At 46.3% G+C, this 12,246-nt stretch overlaps 1 protein-coding gene across 1 annotated transcript; it reads left to right on the forward strand.

The window, feature by feature from the left end:
- The first annotated feature begins 3,252 nt into the window (after positions 1-3,252).
- Positions 3,253-10,499, forward strand: LOC119292662 (BAG family molecular chaperone regulator 7-like). Its single transcript, XM_037571422.1, has 6 exons — positions 3,253-3,291; positions 3,444-4,166; positions 4,475-4,750; positions 8,642-8,704; positions 8,795-8,883; positions 10,286-10,499. Exons 1-5 carry the CDS (start codon positions 3,253-3,255, stop codon positions 8,876-8,878), a joined length of 1,185 nt encoding a protein of 394 aa, XP_037427319.1. The 3' UTR covers positions 8,879-8,883; positions 10,286-10,499.
- Positions 10,500-12,246: the final 1,747 nt, after the last annotated feature.

A 12,246-nucleotide genomic window follows, 5' to 3' on the forward strand; every position in this document is an offset into this window, starting at 1 on the left:
GGCTAACCAGGCTGGGAGTTGTCTATTTTCTGGCCTAGCAAACAAACATGAGATTTCTCAAAGAAGAAAGCAAACAAACATGATACAGACAAGTACATAGTTTTTTTTGTGAGGGGAAGTTGTGTGCCTGTATAGGTATTTAGTTTATCTGGATCAAACATTTCTATACTCTAAAAGAAATGTGAACAATAGTGAGAGAGACAAGCACTTAGTTTTTCTTAGTGAGAGGAAACTGTGCGTGCTTGTACAAGTACTTGGATTTTCTGGATCAAAATTTTCTATACAGGCGATCAGCTGAAAATTAGACACTGTACCACACCATTCCTTAACAAACAAGAATGTGAGTAAAAAAGTGATAGACTAACTTCAAGATAATTAACACAAACCGGGCATAAACATTGGCTTGTACAGACTAACTTCAAATCAAAATATGTAATGTTGTGGACTATATTAACTCAATATTTAAATCAGAATCGACACCGAAGGATTTTTATCTAACTTGATGTTTATGCTGCAAGTTCATCTCAAAGCACCAACAAAGCATCTAAGTTGATGTTTATGCTGCAAGAATGTGAGTAAAGAAGTGGAGTATCAATAAAATGCATAATATCAGGGAGATTGTACAATGCAAATTTTATGCACACAAAAGTATATGTACAGTTATATTTTTACTGGAACCACACAACAGTGCACAACTTGAACAACTCATAATCTACAGCCTATGTAATTCACATCAAGAATGGAACAGTATGAAGCTCACCCTGTTCTGCTCGAGGACCATGGCATCGGCATCGATCAGGTGGGAGATGTACTGACTATAATGTGCAAAGCAAAGATATTAGTGTGACAATTTGATATCTCATTTCATTATTACTGAAATTCAAATGTTATCTCAACTGAACCGAATTCTTTAAGAACTATGCCTTCCCAAATGTCTAAATTTACTAACTGAATTCTTAAAGAATTCATTCAATTTCATACTAACTGAACTAAGAAGGAACAATTTACAATGGGCAGCCGCACATTACTTTCCCTTTCTTCATGATGAGGTTTGTCATGCATAAATAACAAGTATCTATTTACTACTTGGAATTAATGATCTAGCATTAGAAACCTGAAGTTGTGTAACACTGACCATCCTTTGGATTAATAATAAAAAGAACATATTTTCCATCTTTGCATTGGTAAGACTAAAACAAGTATATCAGACACCATATTACTCGTACTTGAAATGTGCCAACTAAAATGAAATACCCAGGCCTCACTTGCCCTGGATGTCCTATGCTCAATCATGCAAAGTTCAAACTTATAGAATTCATGTGATATCTATCTGGTTAACCTTAGGTATGCTATCAAAGTGAAAATGCAAGCCCTATAACCTATGCTGAATATAGATCAGGAACCAAAAGTGATCAGTCACAAGCGAATGTTGCAAATAAATTTTGAGAATGCAAGTTCCAGCAATACACACGATTGTTATCAGTTCCACCAATATTCATGAACAACACGTGAAATAAAATAAGCAGATATTTAGAGGAGAGAGCAGAGGCCCAAGTGCTCAGTGAAGAAGAATGTAGGTGATGCAGCCATCGCAGTGCAGGTCGGCTACCACCGTCGCATGGTGGAGGCCGTCACATGATGCACGAGATGAACGGCCGCGCCGGAGACGCAACAAAGGAGGTCGGGGTCGATTCCATACAGCCCAACACGCGTGAGCACACCGAGCTAGGGGGCGCCATCCAGGGGTGGAGAGGGTGCAGTGTCCGACGGGGAGGAGCCGCCGGAAACGAGCCAGTGATGGACATGACGCCGCAGCCAAAACCCTAGCCACGGGCGAGGGGTTGCGGGCGAGCACCGGAGACCACTAGTGGCGGATCCAGCCGGACCTGAGGACGGAGGGGTCGTAGACCAGCTTGCTAGTGTGCTGTGAGGTGGTGGACGTCGCCGGAATCGATGGCGTTGGTCGCGGCGTGAGGGTCGCACGAGACAGGGATTTGGGTCGCAACAGGGGTGGATGGGTGGGGGATGTAGCGGATCTGACAGCTGACGGAGCTGTGATGCGAGAGAACGGGTGGGGGAGGGTCGGCGGTGAGCTGTGGGAGGAGGGATGGGAAGAGGTGGTGGGCGGCGGCGATGGGGAATCGGGAGGGAGCTGTGTGGATGAGGGAAAGAGGAGGGGCCGAGGGGGAGGGATTTAGGGTTAGCCTTTTATATGGTTGTCCATTAGGCACGCTTTAGCAGGCTTAGACGGGCTTGCGGGGCTGTACCAGGCCATTCATTATAGTTTCTGAAATTGTCACGGCGAATCCATCATGGATTGATAGATTTGTTGTAGTGGGAGAGCTTTGCTTTATATAAGAGTTTGTACATGCCTGTCCTTTGCTATAAAAAGGACTGAGCCACCTTGCTGCACCTTGTTTAGTTTTGTTACTTGTTACCCGTTATGAATTACCTTATCACAAAAGTATCTATTACCGATAATTTCAGTGCTTGCAGAGAATACCTTACTGAAAACCGCTTGTCATTTCCTTCTGCTCCTCGTTGGGTTTGACACTCTTACTTATCGAAAGGACTATGATAGATACCCTATCCTTGTGGGTCATCACGCGGGTACCCGCAGGGCTGACCCGACTTTAGTATCATAGTTATGTGGTAAAGCCATAGTAACCATGTGTCCAAAACACCAAGGAGGACCCTAAGGAATCACCCTCGATGGAATTCCACCTGATGTAATCGTCAAGGTGAACCTAGGAGGAATCACCCTCGAGGTCCACTCTTGAGGAGTTGCACGATAGCGTCGTTATCGGGAGCGATGAAGGAGGAATCACCCTTGATGACCACAACCAATGAACTAACCTACAAGGTTAACATCAGAAGTGCTGATGAGGTATCACCCTCGGCGCTCGATAGTAACCCAGTAGTGCCGTACAACAGAGGGGGGTGATGTGCAGTGTCGGGGCCTGGACGTCGATCACGTTGATCGAGTCATCAAACATAAAGCAGGGGCAACTGAGACAAGGTGGGGTCACTAATGGATCTCTAACCAGCCTATACTAACACTACTGGAAACAGGAAATTTGCCATCAGCCAGCTCTTTGCCATCTACCAGCTGATGGCAAAGAACGTCTTTGCCATCTGCTTATAAAAAACAGATGGCAAAGAACTGACAGACGGCAAAGAATATGGTTGCCATCAGCCAATTCTTTGCCATCTGCTAGTGGATGGCAAATAATCTTTGCCATCTGCCAGCAGATGGCAAAGAGGTTGGCAAATCCTGTAGCCGTCAAGCGTGTAACGGCGTACCAGCCCCACCTCTTTGCCATCAGCCAGCAGACGGCAAAGATTCTTTGCCATCTGCTGACAGATGGCAAAGAGATGGGGTTATTTTTTTCCAGGTAAAAAAACTGTGGGGTTATCCCCTCCCTCTCTCCCCACCCATCGAGGTAAAAAAACGATGTTCACATCTCATCCACACACCACCACCTACCTCCTCCCTCTCCGCCTCCTGCCCCTTCCTCCCACCCCCATCCCCATCCCCATCCTCCTTCGCCTTACCCCACCACCCCGACCTCCTCGACCTCTACCTCCCCACTGACCCCTTCTTCGCCCCGCCCCCCATCCCCTCCCGGCACGCCTTCCTCCTGCACGACCTCACCGACCGCGTCGCCGCACTCGAGCTCGCGGCCCGCGCGGCCGCCCCGCAGCCGGCGCGCCGCAAGTACACCTACGCGGCCACGGAGCCCGGCAGCCGGAAGGTCAAGTGGACGGCGGAGGAGAAGCCGCCCGGCGGGGGCCGGGCGCTCAAGTGGGAGGCGGAGCTCGCCTCCCGCAACGACGACGGATTCGACCGCAAGTGGAGGTGGGAGGTCAAGTCCAAGGGCGGCGCCGGAGGCAAGACCAAGACCAAGTGGGGCACCGAGATCAAGGGCAAAGGCTCGCTTGAGCCATGGTCGTATGCCTACACCTGGGAGGAGGACTTCACCGCCTCCGACGACGACGAGGATGAGCTGGAGGTCGAGGAGCGCAGGCCGGAGAAGCCCAAGAAGATCAAGGCCGCCGCCAAGGACAAGGAGGATGACAAGAAGAAGAAGAAGCCGGCGAGGACGTGCATCCAGATCGAGGAGATCCCCGAGGACAACACCGCCGGCTGCGACGCCATCCGCAAGGTACGGTACTCAGCACAAAAGATGAGATTTTTGCGGGGGTTTGGGTTCTATGGCCCGATCTGAACGAAATGTGTGATTTCCAGTAGAATTTCCAATATATCCAAGTTACCTCTCGCTGGATTTGGGAGAAAATTTGGAATTTTAGAGGATGCTAGTGTCCGCACTCTAGATCTGTGCTTAGTACTGGCTACAGATTGACTGAACTCTGCTCTGAATGATATCAACTTGAGGATTCTGCTCCCTTGCAATGCACTACTGTCATATGTGTACTGACCGCCTGACATTTGTCTCTCTTTCTGATGATGCAGGCCTTTGCCATGGGGAACGGCAAGGGGAAGGCCAAGGAGTTGTCGCCGCAGGATGCCGTGCTGCTCATCCAGATGAACTACAGGGCGCACCTCACCCACCGCTCCCAGGTGCTCAGCTGCCTGCGCGATCTCGCCGTCGCCAAGGCCAAGCTCAAGGAGCTCCGGTCCCTCTTCTACAACCTCTCCTACAGGCGCCGCCTCTCGCACGACCACGAGGAGCGCCAGAGGTTCTCCGAGAAGATCATTGTCCTGCTCCTCACTGTCGATGCGCTCGAGGTGAGCTCCGTCACGGCCTGTTTACAATTGCCGATTGCTGATTGCTGATTGCCATTGCTGTGTTGTGGATTTGAAATTCAGTTACTGCATACACTGGTTAACACTATTACTAGTGAGACAAAAAAATAAATAAATGAAAGCACACAAGGATGATTACCATGCTATTTAGCTCAGCATCTGTCCAACATATGTATGCACTTGAGATGATCTCCATCAGAACCTGTTCGTCATTGCCATGGCTGTGTTGTGAATTTGAAATTTACTTGCTAGTTAGTACAGTACATTGTTGGTTTGAGGATGGTCTATCAGGGTTGTGTACATAAGTATGATTTTCTAGCAGTGCTTTAGTGTTTGAAGGTATTGGTTAGCGATGCATTATAATTGAAAAAATAAATCAAAGCTCACTACAAAGATTAAGATGCTATTGAACATCTGTTCTTGTCACTGATGAGTGTGCATGTATATGTGCTCAACCAAGTATGTAGTTCCTGTTAACACATATTGCACGATCACTTTTTCAATAAATATGGTAGAATGGGTGCCAGCACTCCTCAGTATGGAGATAAATACTATCATATTGACGGGTAATGTTTGATCTCAGTTCTCAGTTGTATCTTCGGTGCTTCATTAGGTCCAAGCATGATAATATTCTTACATTCGGTACTGTTGCTTGTTTCCCAGTTATATCTTATATCGAATGATTTCCATGGTAATGGTATATCAAGTGCAGGGGCCTCTAGGCATTTAAATGTTTGTTTCAGCTTATGGTAGCTGAACTAACAATACCGTGAACATTTCTAAGGCCATGCTGTTATTGAGTATAGTGAAGGAGAATGTAGTCTGTTTCTTGTGATAACTGAATAATTTTCTGTCATTGCCTTTGCCCCTGTAGGATTATGCGTCTGTTCATCAGTTACTGTGTTTATAGCTCTCATTGTTTTATGAACTCGAATAGCATGGGTTGTTTCCTGTTCTTGTGCTACCATTCACTCTTTTATGAACTAACTAGCAGAGTGGCCCGCTCGATGCGTGGGCTAGAACTTTACAAAGTTAAATGGTGAAATTATATTATTTGATTTATCTAAAGGAAAAATTAAAACCAAATATGAGACATTTTTTAATATAAGACTTTGCAAACATAGTTTTTTAGTTCCAGAGTCATGTGCAGACGAATACTCAATTTAAATTTATAATTGATACATTGTGTCATAATCACTTATGTTTTGTAGTTCAAGTGGAAGTCCAAATCAATGGTGGGGATCTTTTATGAAGAAAACAATACTTTTGTTGTAAGATTTTGAAGAAAATAATTAGCCATGTCATATTATCCTAATGTCTTGATTAGTCACAAACCATGTATGTTATCTCTTGGTTTCATCTAGGTGATTCAAATGCTTAACATGCAGTTTCACCTACATGAATGGTACATAGTACGTTGCCAAAATGATGAGCATCAGTTCCAGTTTCCTATAACTGCAAATTAAGCATCTGAATCACCTAGGGCAAACGTAGCATGAACCGGGTAGTGCTTTTATGTAACTTCTATCCCATTGTATTCTTGGTTTTCCGAGGTAAGTACATACAAGGAGCAAGTACGTACAATGTTGTATGTCTCTCGACTATGATCCATAGAATTAGGCGCAGCCATCGTCTAATTATTTTTCATGCTCAAGCAATGTAATCATGCAAAAAATAGTACATATCTTGTTTGTCAAATATGCGGCCAACCTAGAAACTTCCACCGTATAGCTGTTGCTCCTCCTTCTTATTAAGTTTCTGCATCGTACATGCCATTGGTCCATTTTTTTAAAACCTGTTGCTGGCCTTTTTTTATGGTGTGAGCAGAATTAAGAGATCTCTCTAGAACTGCAGAATTAAGATTTTTTAACTTTACCCTCAATTAAGTACGTACATGATCAATGGAGCCGCGATGCCATCCTGTAATTCTTTTTCCGTTCTCAAGCAATGTTCTCATGGAAGAAATAGTAGTGCTTATCTTGTTTGTGAAACATGCAGCCCAACCTGGAAACTTCCCCCATAGCTGCCGCTGCTCCTCTTGGTAAAAAAAGCTGCCGCTGCTCCTTTTTAACGTTGATCACACCTGTCGCATGTTGTTTTTTTCTTCAAGTTTACCTGCGTCTGGTCTCTTTTTGTGACGTGAGCAGAATTAAGAAATCTCCTTTGATTTGTTGTATAAAGTTTTTTTTTACTTTACCTGTCCCTTATTCTTTTTGTGAGACGTGGACAGAATTAAGAGATTTTCTTTGATCTGTTGTACTAAGTTTTTTTACTTTACCTGGCCCTTATTCTTTTTCTGTGACGTGGGTTAAATTAAGGGAACTGTTTGTGGCCGGGGCACCGGCCGAACCGTTGCGCCGGTCCAATCCACGCGCGCCTCCTCCCAACCACTCGGCTAACGGCACGTAGGATGGGCCCCTGCCCACGTGGGTCTTCTTCCACCTTTTTCTCTTCTCCCCGTCGCTCGTCGCTCGTCTCTCTCTCTTTCTCTGCTCCTTCTCAGGCCCCGCTGCCTTGGTCAATCGTCGTCGCCCGGAGGCCTCCCAGGCCGCCGCCGCCATGGGAATCAGCCGATCCGGCTGTCCTCGGCCAGATCCGCTTGGTTCCGCGCCACCGGAGCTCTGCCTACCTCGTCAGACCCGGCCACGCCGGAGCTGCAACCGGCCACGCCGGACTACACCCGCGGCACAAGTTTGCTGGATCGAGGTTACAACCATGGTCATTTTTTGCTACAACCGACGAGCCTCGGTGCTACAACCTGCATCGGTTTTTGCTACAAACAGTCACGGTGAGACGACGGGCGACGAGATTTTTGCTACAACCGTTATTGGTTTTTGCTACTACTAGCGACCTTTTTTGCTACATCGGTGACGGCGGACGACACGGCATAACAAGGAAAAGCTGCAACCGTAGTTAATTTTTGCTACTACCGACGAAGTTTTGTGCTACACCGATCAAGCCGGAGCTGCGACCTCGTGACGGCGGCAATGGCGATTTGCTGCAACCATAATAGGTTTTTGTTACTATCATCGAAGTTTTTTGCTACAACCGCTGCGCCCCTGTGACGATGACGACGGTGTGTTTTTGCTGCAACCGCAGTTGTTTTTTGCTACTACCGGTGAAGTTTTTGCTACATCCGTTCAAACTGCGCTGATTAACTAGCGGCCGTCGTCGATGCAATCCCCTGCAGCCAGCATCCACGGCGAGGGCGGCGGCGGAGCTACAACCATCGCAGTCGAGAGCTGCAGTCGCAGGTAGAGTTGTTGCATGGGTCGAGGCGACGACGAGGACGGCCGGGGATGGTGGGGACTGGCGACGAGGACGGCCGGCGAGGGCGGGGGACCGGCGATGAGGAAGGCCGGCGAGGGGTGGGGCTCGGTGACGAGGATGGCCGCAGAAGGGGGCAGGAGGCGCCGCGCCGTGCTCCCCCGAGCGAGAGATGCGGATCTGGCCTGACCACGCGAGGAAGAAGCTGTTGGGGCGTTTTTTTAACCAGATCCAAAGGCTGCGCGGCTTACATCCAACGGCTGGGGCTGGACCGGCCGAACGATTCAGCCGGCGCACCGGCGCCTATCGGTGCCCTTAAATTAATTGTTCTGTTTTGATTGGCCTATCAAAGAGATCTTTTTTTTGACTAACAAAGAGATCTAGTCCAAGAGGTTCTATAGATCTATAAACATGGTATGGGCCAAGGTTTACTTATAAAGATCTAAGGGTCATGTTTTGTTGATTAATAGAGGGTCCACCATATCAATGACCGGATGTTTCTGATTATTGTCGTAATTTCTAGCATATTTATCTTTTTATGGTTAACCCGTTAATTACTTTTATATATAAATAGATATGACTGACTCGTCAAAACCAAATGTGCAGTCCATGTGCGAGAAGAACGGCCAGACCCCTCCGCCGATGCCAGTCATTGCTCCGGCGGGCACGGTGAGTTTCATTTGAACGGTCATTAGTTACTAGTCTTCACATTTGAGTTGCATCATGCTAACGATACATTGGAAATAATTTTTGGTGCAGCGTAACTCCCGGCAAGCATCGACCGATCCTTCTCCGTCTGCCACTAGCGCGACCGGACCTACACCTACACCTACACCTCCGTGATGACGGTAAGTTTCCCAAGTGTTTTTCTTAATAGAGTTTTGTTGTGATGCCATGTTGTATCTACACATATCATGCATAATGTGTGTATGTTTGAAATGCATCGTATGTGTGGGATTCGACACCTAGTCGTGTTCCTTTGGTAGCCTTCCATACAGGGAAATGCCTCCTAGTGCTTCCACTGAGCCATGGTAGTTCGCTACTGCTCCAGAACACATGGATTGACCGGCATGTGTCCTTCTTTGCTCATGTGTCTGTCCCTACGGGGAAATGTCACGCGGTGTATCACCGAAGTCCTTGTAGCTTGCTACGACTTGGTTGCACTCGCTGATGACCGACACGTGCATTGCTGGGTCATGTATGCCTGTTCCTCTACGTTTGTGCCACCTTGGTTCTATGACTAGTCATGTCGGACCGGCTTCTCTGCCATATGGATACTAGCGACATAATCATATACTTAGCATTTTTTCCTTCAAAATGACTCAATATGCTTAGCTAGCTAAAAAATGACATAATAAGCTTAATTAGCTTCAAAATGACATATTTAACCTAGGATAGCTCTAAAATGACCTATACTTAGCATTTTCCTCCAAAATGACTTAATATGCTTAGCTAGCTTAAAAATGACATATTTAACCTAGGATAGCTCTAAAATGACCTATACTTAGCATCTTTTCCTCCAAAATGACTTAATATGCTTAGCTAGCTCTAAAATGATATAATATGCTTAAGAAATGACATATTTTAGGTCCTAAATGACTTCATATGCTTAGCTAGCTCCAAAATGACATAATAACCTTACTTAGCTCCAAAATGACCTATTTAACCTAGGCTAGCTTTAAAATGACCTATACTTAGCATTTTTTTCCTCCAAAATGACTCAATATGCTTAGCTAGCTCAAAAATTACATAATAAGCTTAATTAGCTCCAAAATGACCTATTTAACCTAGGATAGCTCTAAAATGACCTATACTTAGCATTTTTCTCTCCAAAATGACTTAATATGCTTAGCTAGCTTCAAAATGACCTATTTAACCTAGGATAGCTCTAAAATGACCTATACTTAGCATCTTTTCCTCCAAAATGACTTAATATGCTTAGCTAACTCTAAAATGACATAATATGCTTAAGAAATGACATATTTTAGCTCCTAAATGACTTCACATGCTTAGCTAGCTCTAAAATGACATAATAACCTTACTTAGCTCTAGAATGACCTTAGCATGGTTTACACCAAAATGACTTAGTATGCTTAGCTAGCTCAAAAATGACATAATAACCATACTTAGCTCCAAAATGACCTATTTTACAGATATAAGTTGCATCATAATAATCTTCACATTTTAGTTGCATCATAATAATCTTCTTCTAGTCATCTTCTTCTAACTTTCTTCTTTCCCATTTTACAGATTTGCTTAAGATCACGGAAGCTTGGGTTGATGGAGTTCTTGTATTTAGTTTTTGTTTCGACTTTGTGAAACTTGCTACCTATGGATGAAACTGTGTAATATTGATGAAACTATGTATATGTACGGATGAAACTTGCTGCTATTGGTAACATGTATTGGATATATGTGTTCATGACTATTGGTAATATGTGGTGAATATGCTATATTGGTCATATAAATATATTTGTGTTTGATTTTCTGTGAAAATGAATTGATATAAGAAAAAACAAAATTAAATGGGGCAATATAGTCACTTTGCCATCTGCTGGCAGATGGCAAAGAGCTTTGCCATCAGCTGGCAGATGGCAAAGAGGCCACGTGTCATCCACATGTAAAATTTGGGCTGGCCTATTTGGGCTCTTTGCCATCTGCCAGCAGATGGCAAAGCTCTTTGCCATGTGCTGGCAGACGGCAAAGCATGCAGCCTTTGCCATCTGCTGGCACACGACAAAGAGCCGGCATACTTTGCCATCTGCTGGCAGACGGCAAAGAGCCTGCAGCCTTTGCCATCTGCTGGCTGACGGCAAAGTATGCTGTTAGACTTCTAACGAGGCTAACCCCGTTAAGAGGCTTTGCCATCTGCCAGCTGATGGCAAAGCCACAGGCTCTTTGCCATCAGCCAGCAGACGATAAAGAAGCCTTTGCCGGCAGGGTTTTAGACAAACTGTTTGCCATCTGCTAGCAGATGGCAAAGCCTTTGCCATCCGCCGACCATGCCTTTGCCATCTGCCATGGCAGATGGCAAAGTGCTAGATTCCAGTAGTGTAAGCAATTTAGAATAAGCAGGTATGGTATGAAGGCAGGTAACAAAAAAAGCTATGCGTCAGAATAGGATCATACAAAAGCGGTAGTAGTTCTAATGCAAGCATAAGATAGAAGGGAATGTGCAATATCGGAATGAACAAGGGGGGTTTGCTTGCCTGGAAGCTCGGCAGACATATACGGATCTTCAATGGTGAAGTAGTCGATCATTGGTTGAACCGCGGTCTCGGGGTCTACCGGAAAGAAGTAACGGAGGGGAAACACAATAAATAATGGAGCAATCAAAGCATCACAAAGCATAAACATGGCAATACACGGTGCTAGGGGTGACCTAACACAGTGCTACATGCTACATAAGAAGGGGGAAAACATGCAGGAATTTTTTCCCGGTGTCTGGCATTTTTCGGATGGACGAAAGAAGGGGGCAAATCCATGTTCAACATGCTAGGGGCATGTGACAGATGAGCGGACCGCGTATTCGCATTCGTTGGATTTTTCTGAGCAACTTTCATGTATAAAGTTTTTTGATCTGAGCTATAGTTTATTTTTTATGAATTTTCAAAGTTTTCCCAATATTCTGGAATTATTTTAACTACTTAGTTCGACAGAAAAGGAAAATATGACGTCATCAAGGCGTCATTGTTGCATCAACGGTCAACAGACTAGTTGACCAGTCAACGGGGCCCATGGGGGACACACGGGGACTGGGCGATGCCCAGTAAGCCGTTGACTGGGTCAACAAGGCCAACCAGGCCCCTGGGGCCACTGGGTAGTGTCCTAAAGTGGTGGGCCCGGTCGGCCACGTCAGCACCGGCGCTTGTGGAGACTGGCGAGCGCTCCCGCGGCGGAGAGGCGCCGGATCTTGCTGAAATCCAGGTCCGGATGATCCTTCAGGGCGCGGGACCCCACGTTCGAATGCTACCGCAGTGGCCCATCGGCCGGTGGCTGCGGCAGGGGCTAGGACGCCCTGTAGAGGTGACAGCGGCGAGACGAGCGGGTGCGGGCCGGTGCGACCGTGGCCAGGGGGAACACGGAGGTGGCTGGAGGTGGCTGCGACAGCAAGGGCAGGCGGCTACCGGCTGCCAGCACGGGGAGCGGCAGGTGGCGCGCAGATGCAGACGGCAACGATCTCGGGAACCCAACAATGCACTGGGGCGGCG

The sequence above is a fragment of the Triticum dicoccoides genome, chromosome 4B, assembly GCF_002162155.2.
Source record: "Triticum dicoccoides isolate Atlit2015 ecotype Zavitan chromosome 4B, WEW_v2.0, whole genome shotgun sequence".
Lineage (NCBI taxonomy): Eukaryota > Viridiplantae > Streptophyta > Magnoliopsida > Poales > Poaceae > Triticum > Triticum dicoccoides.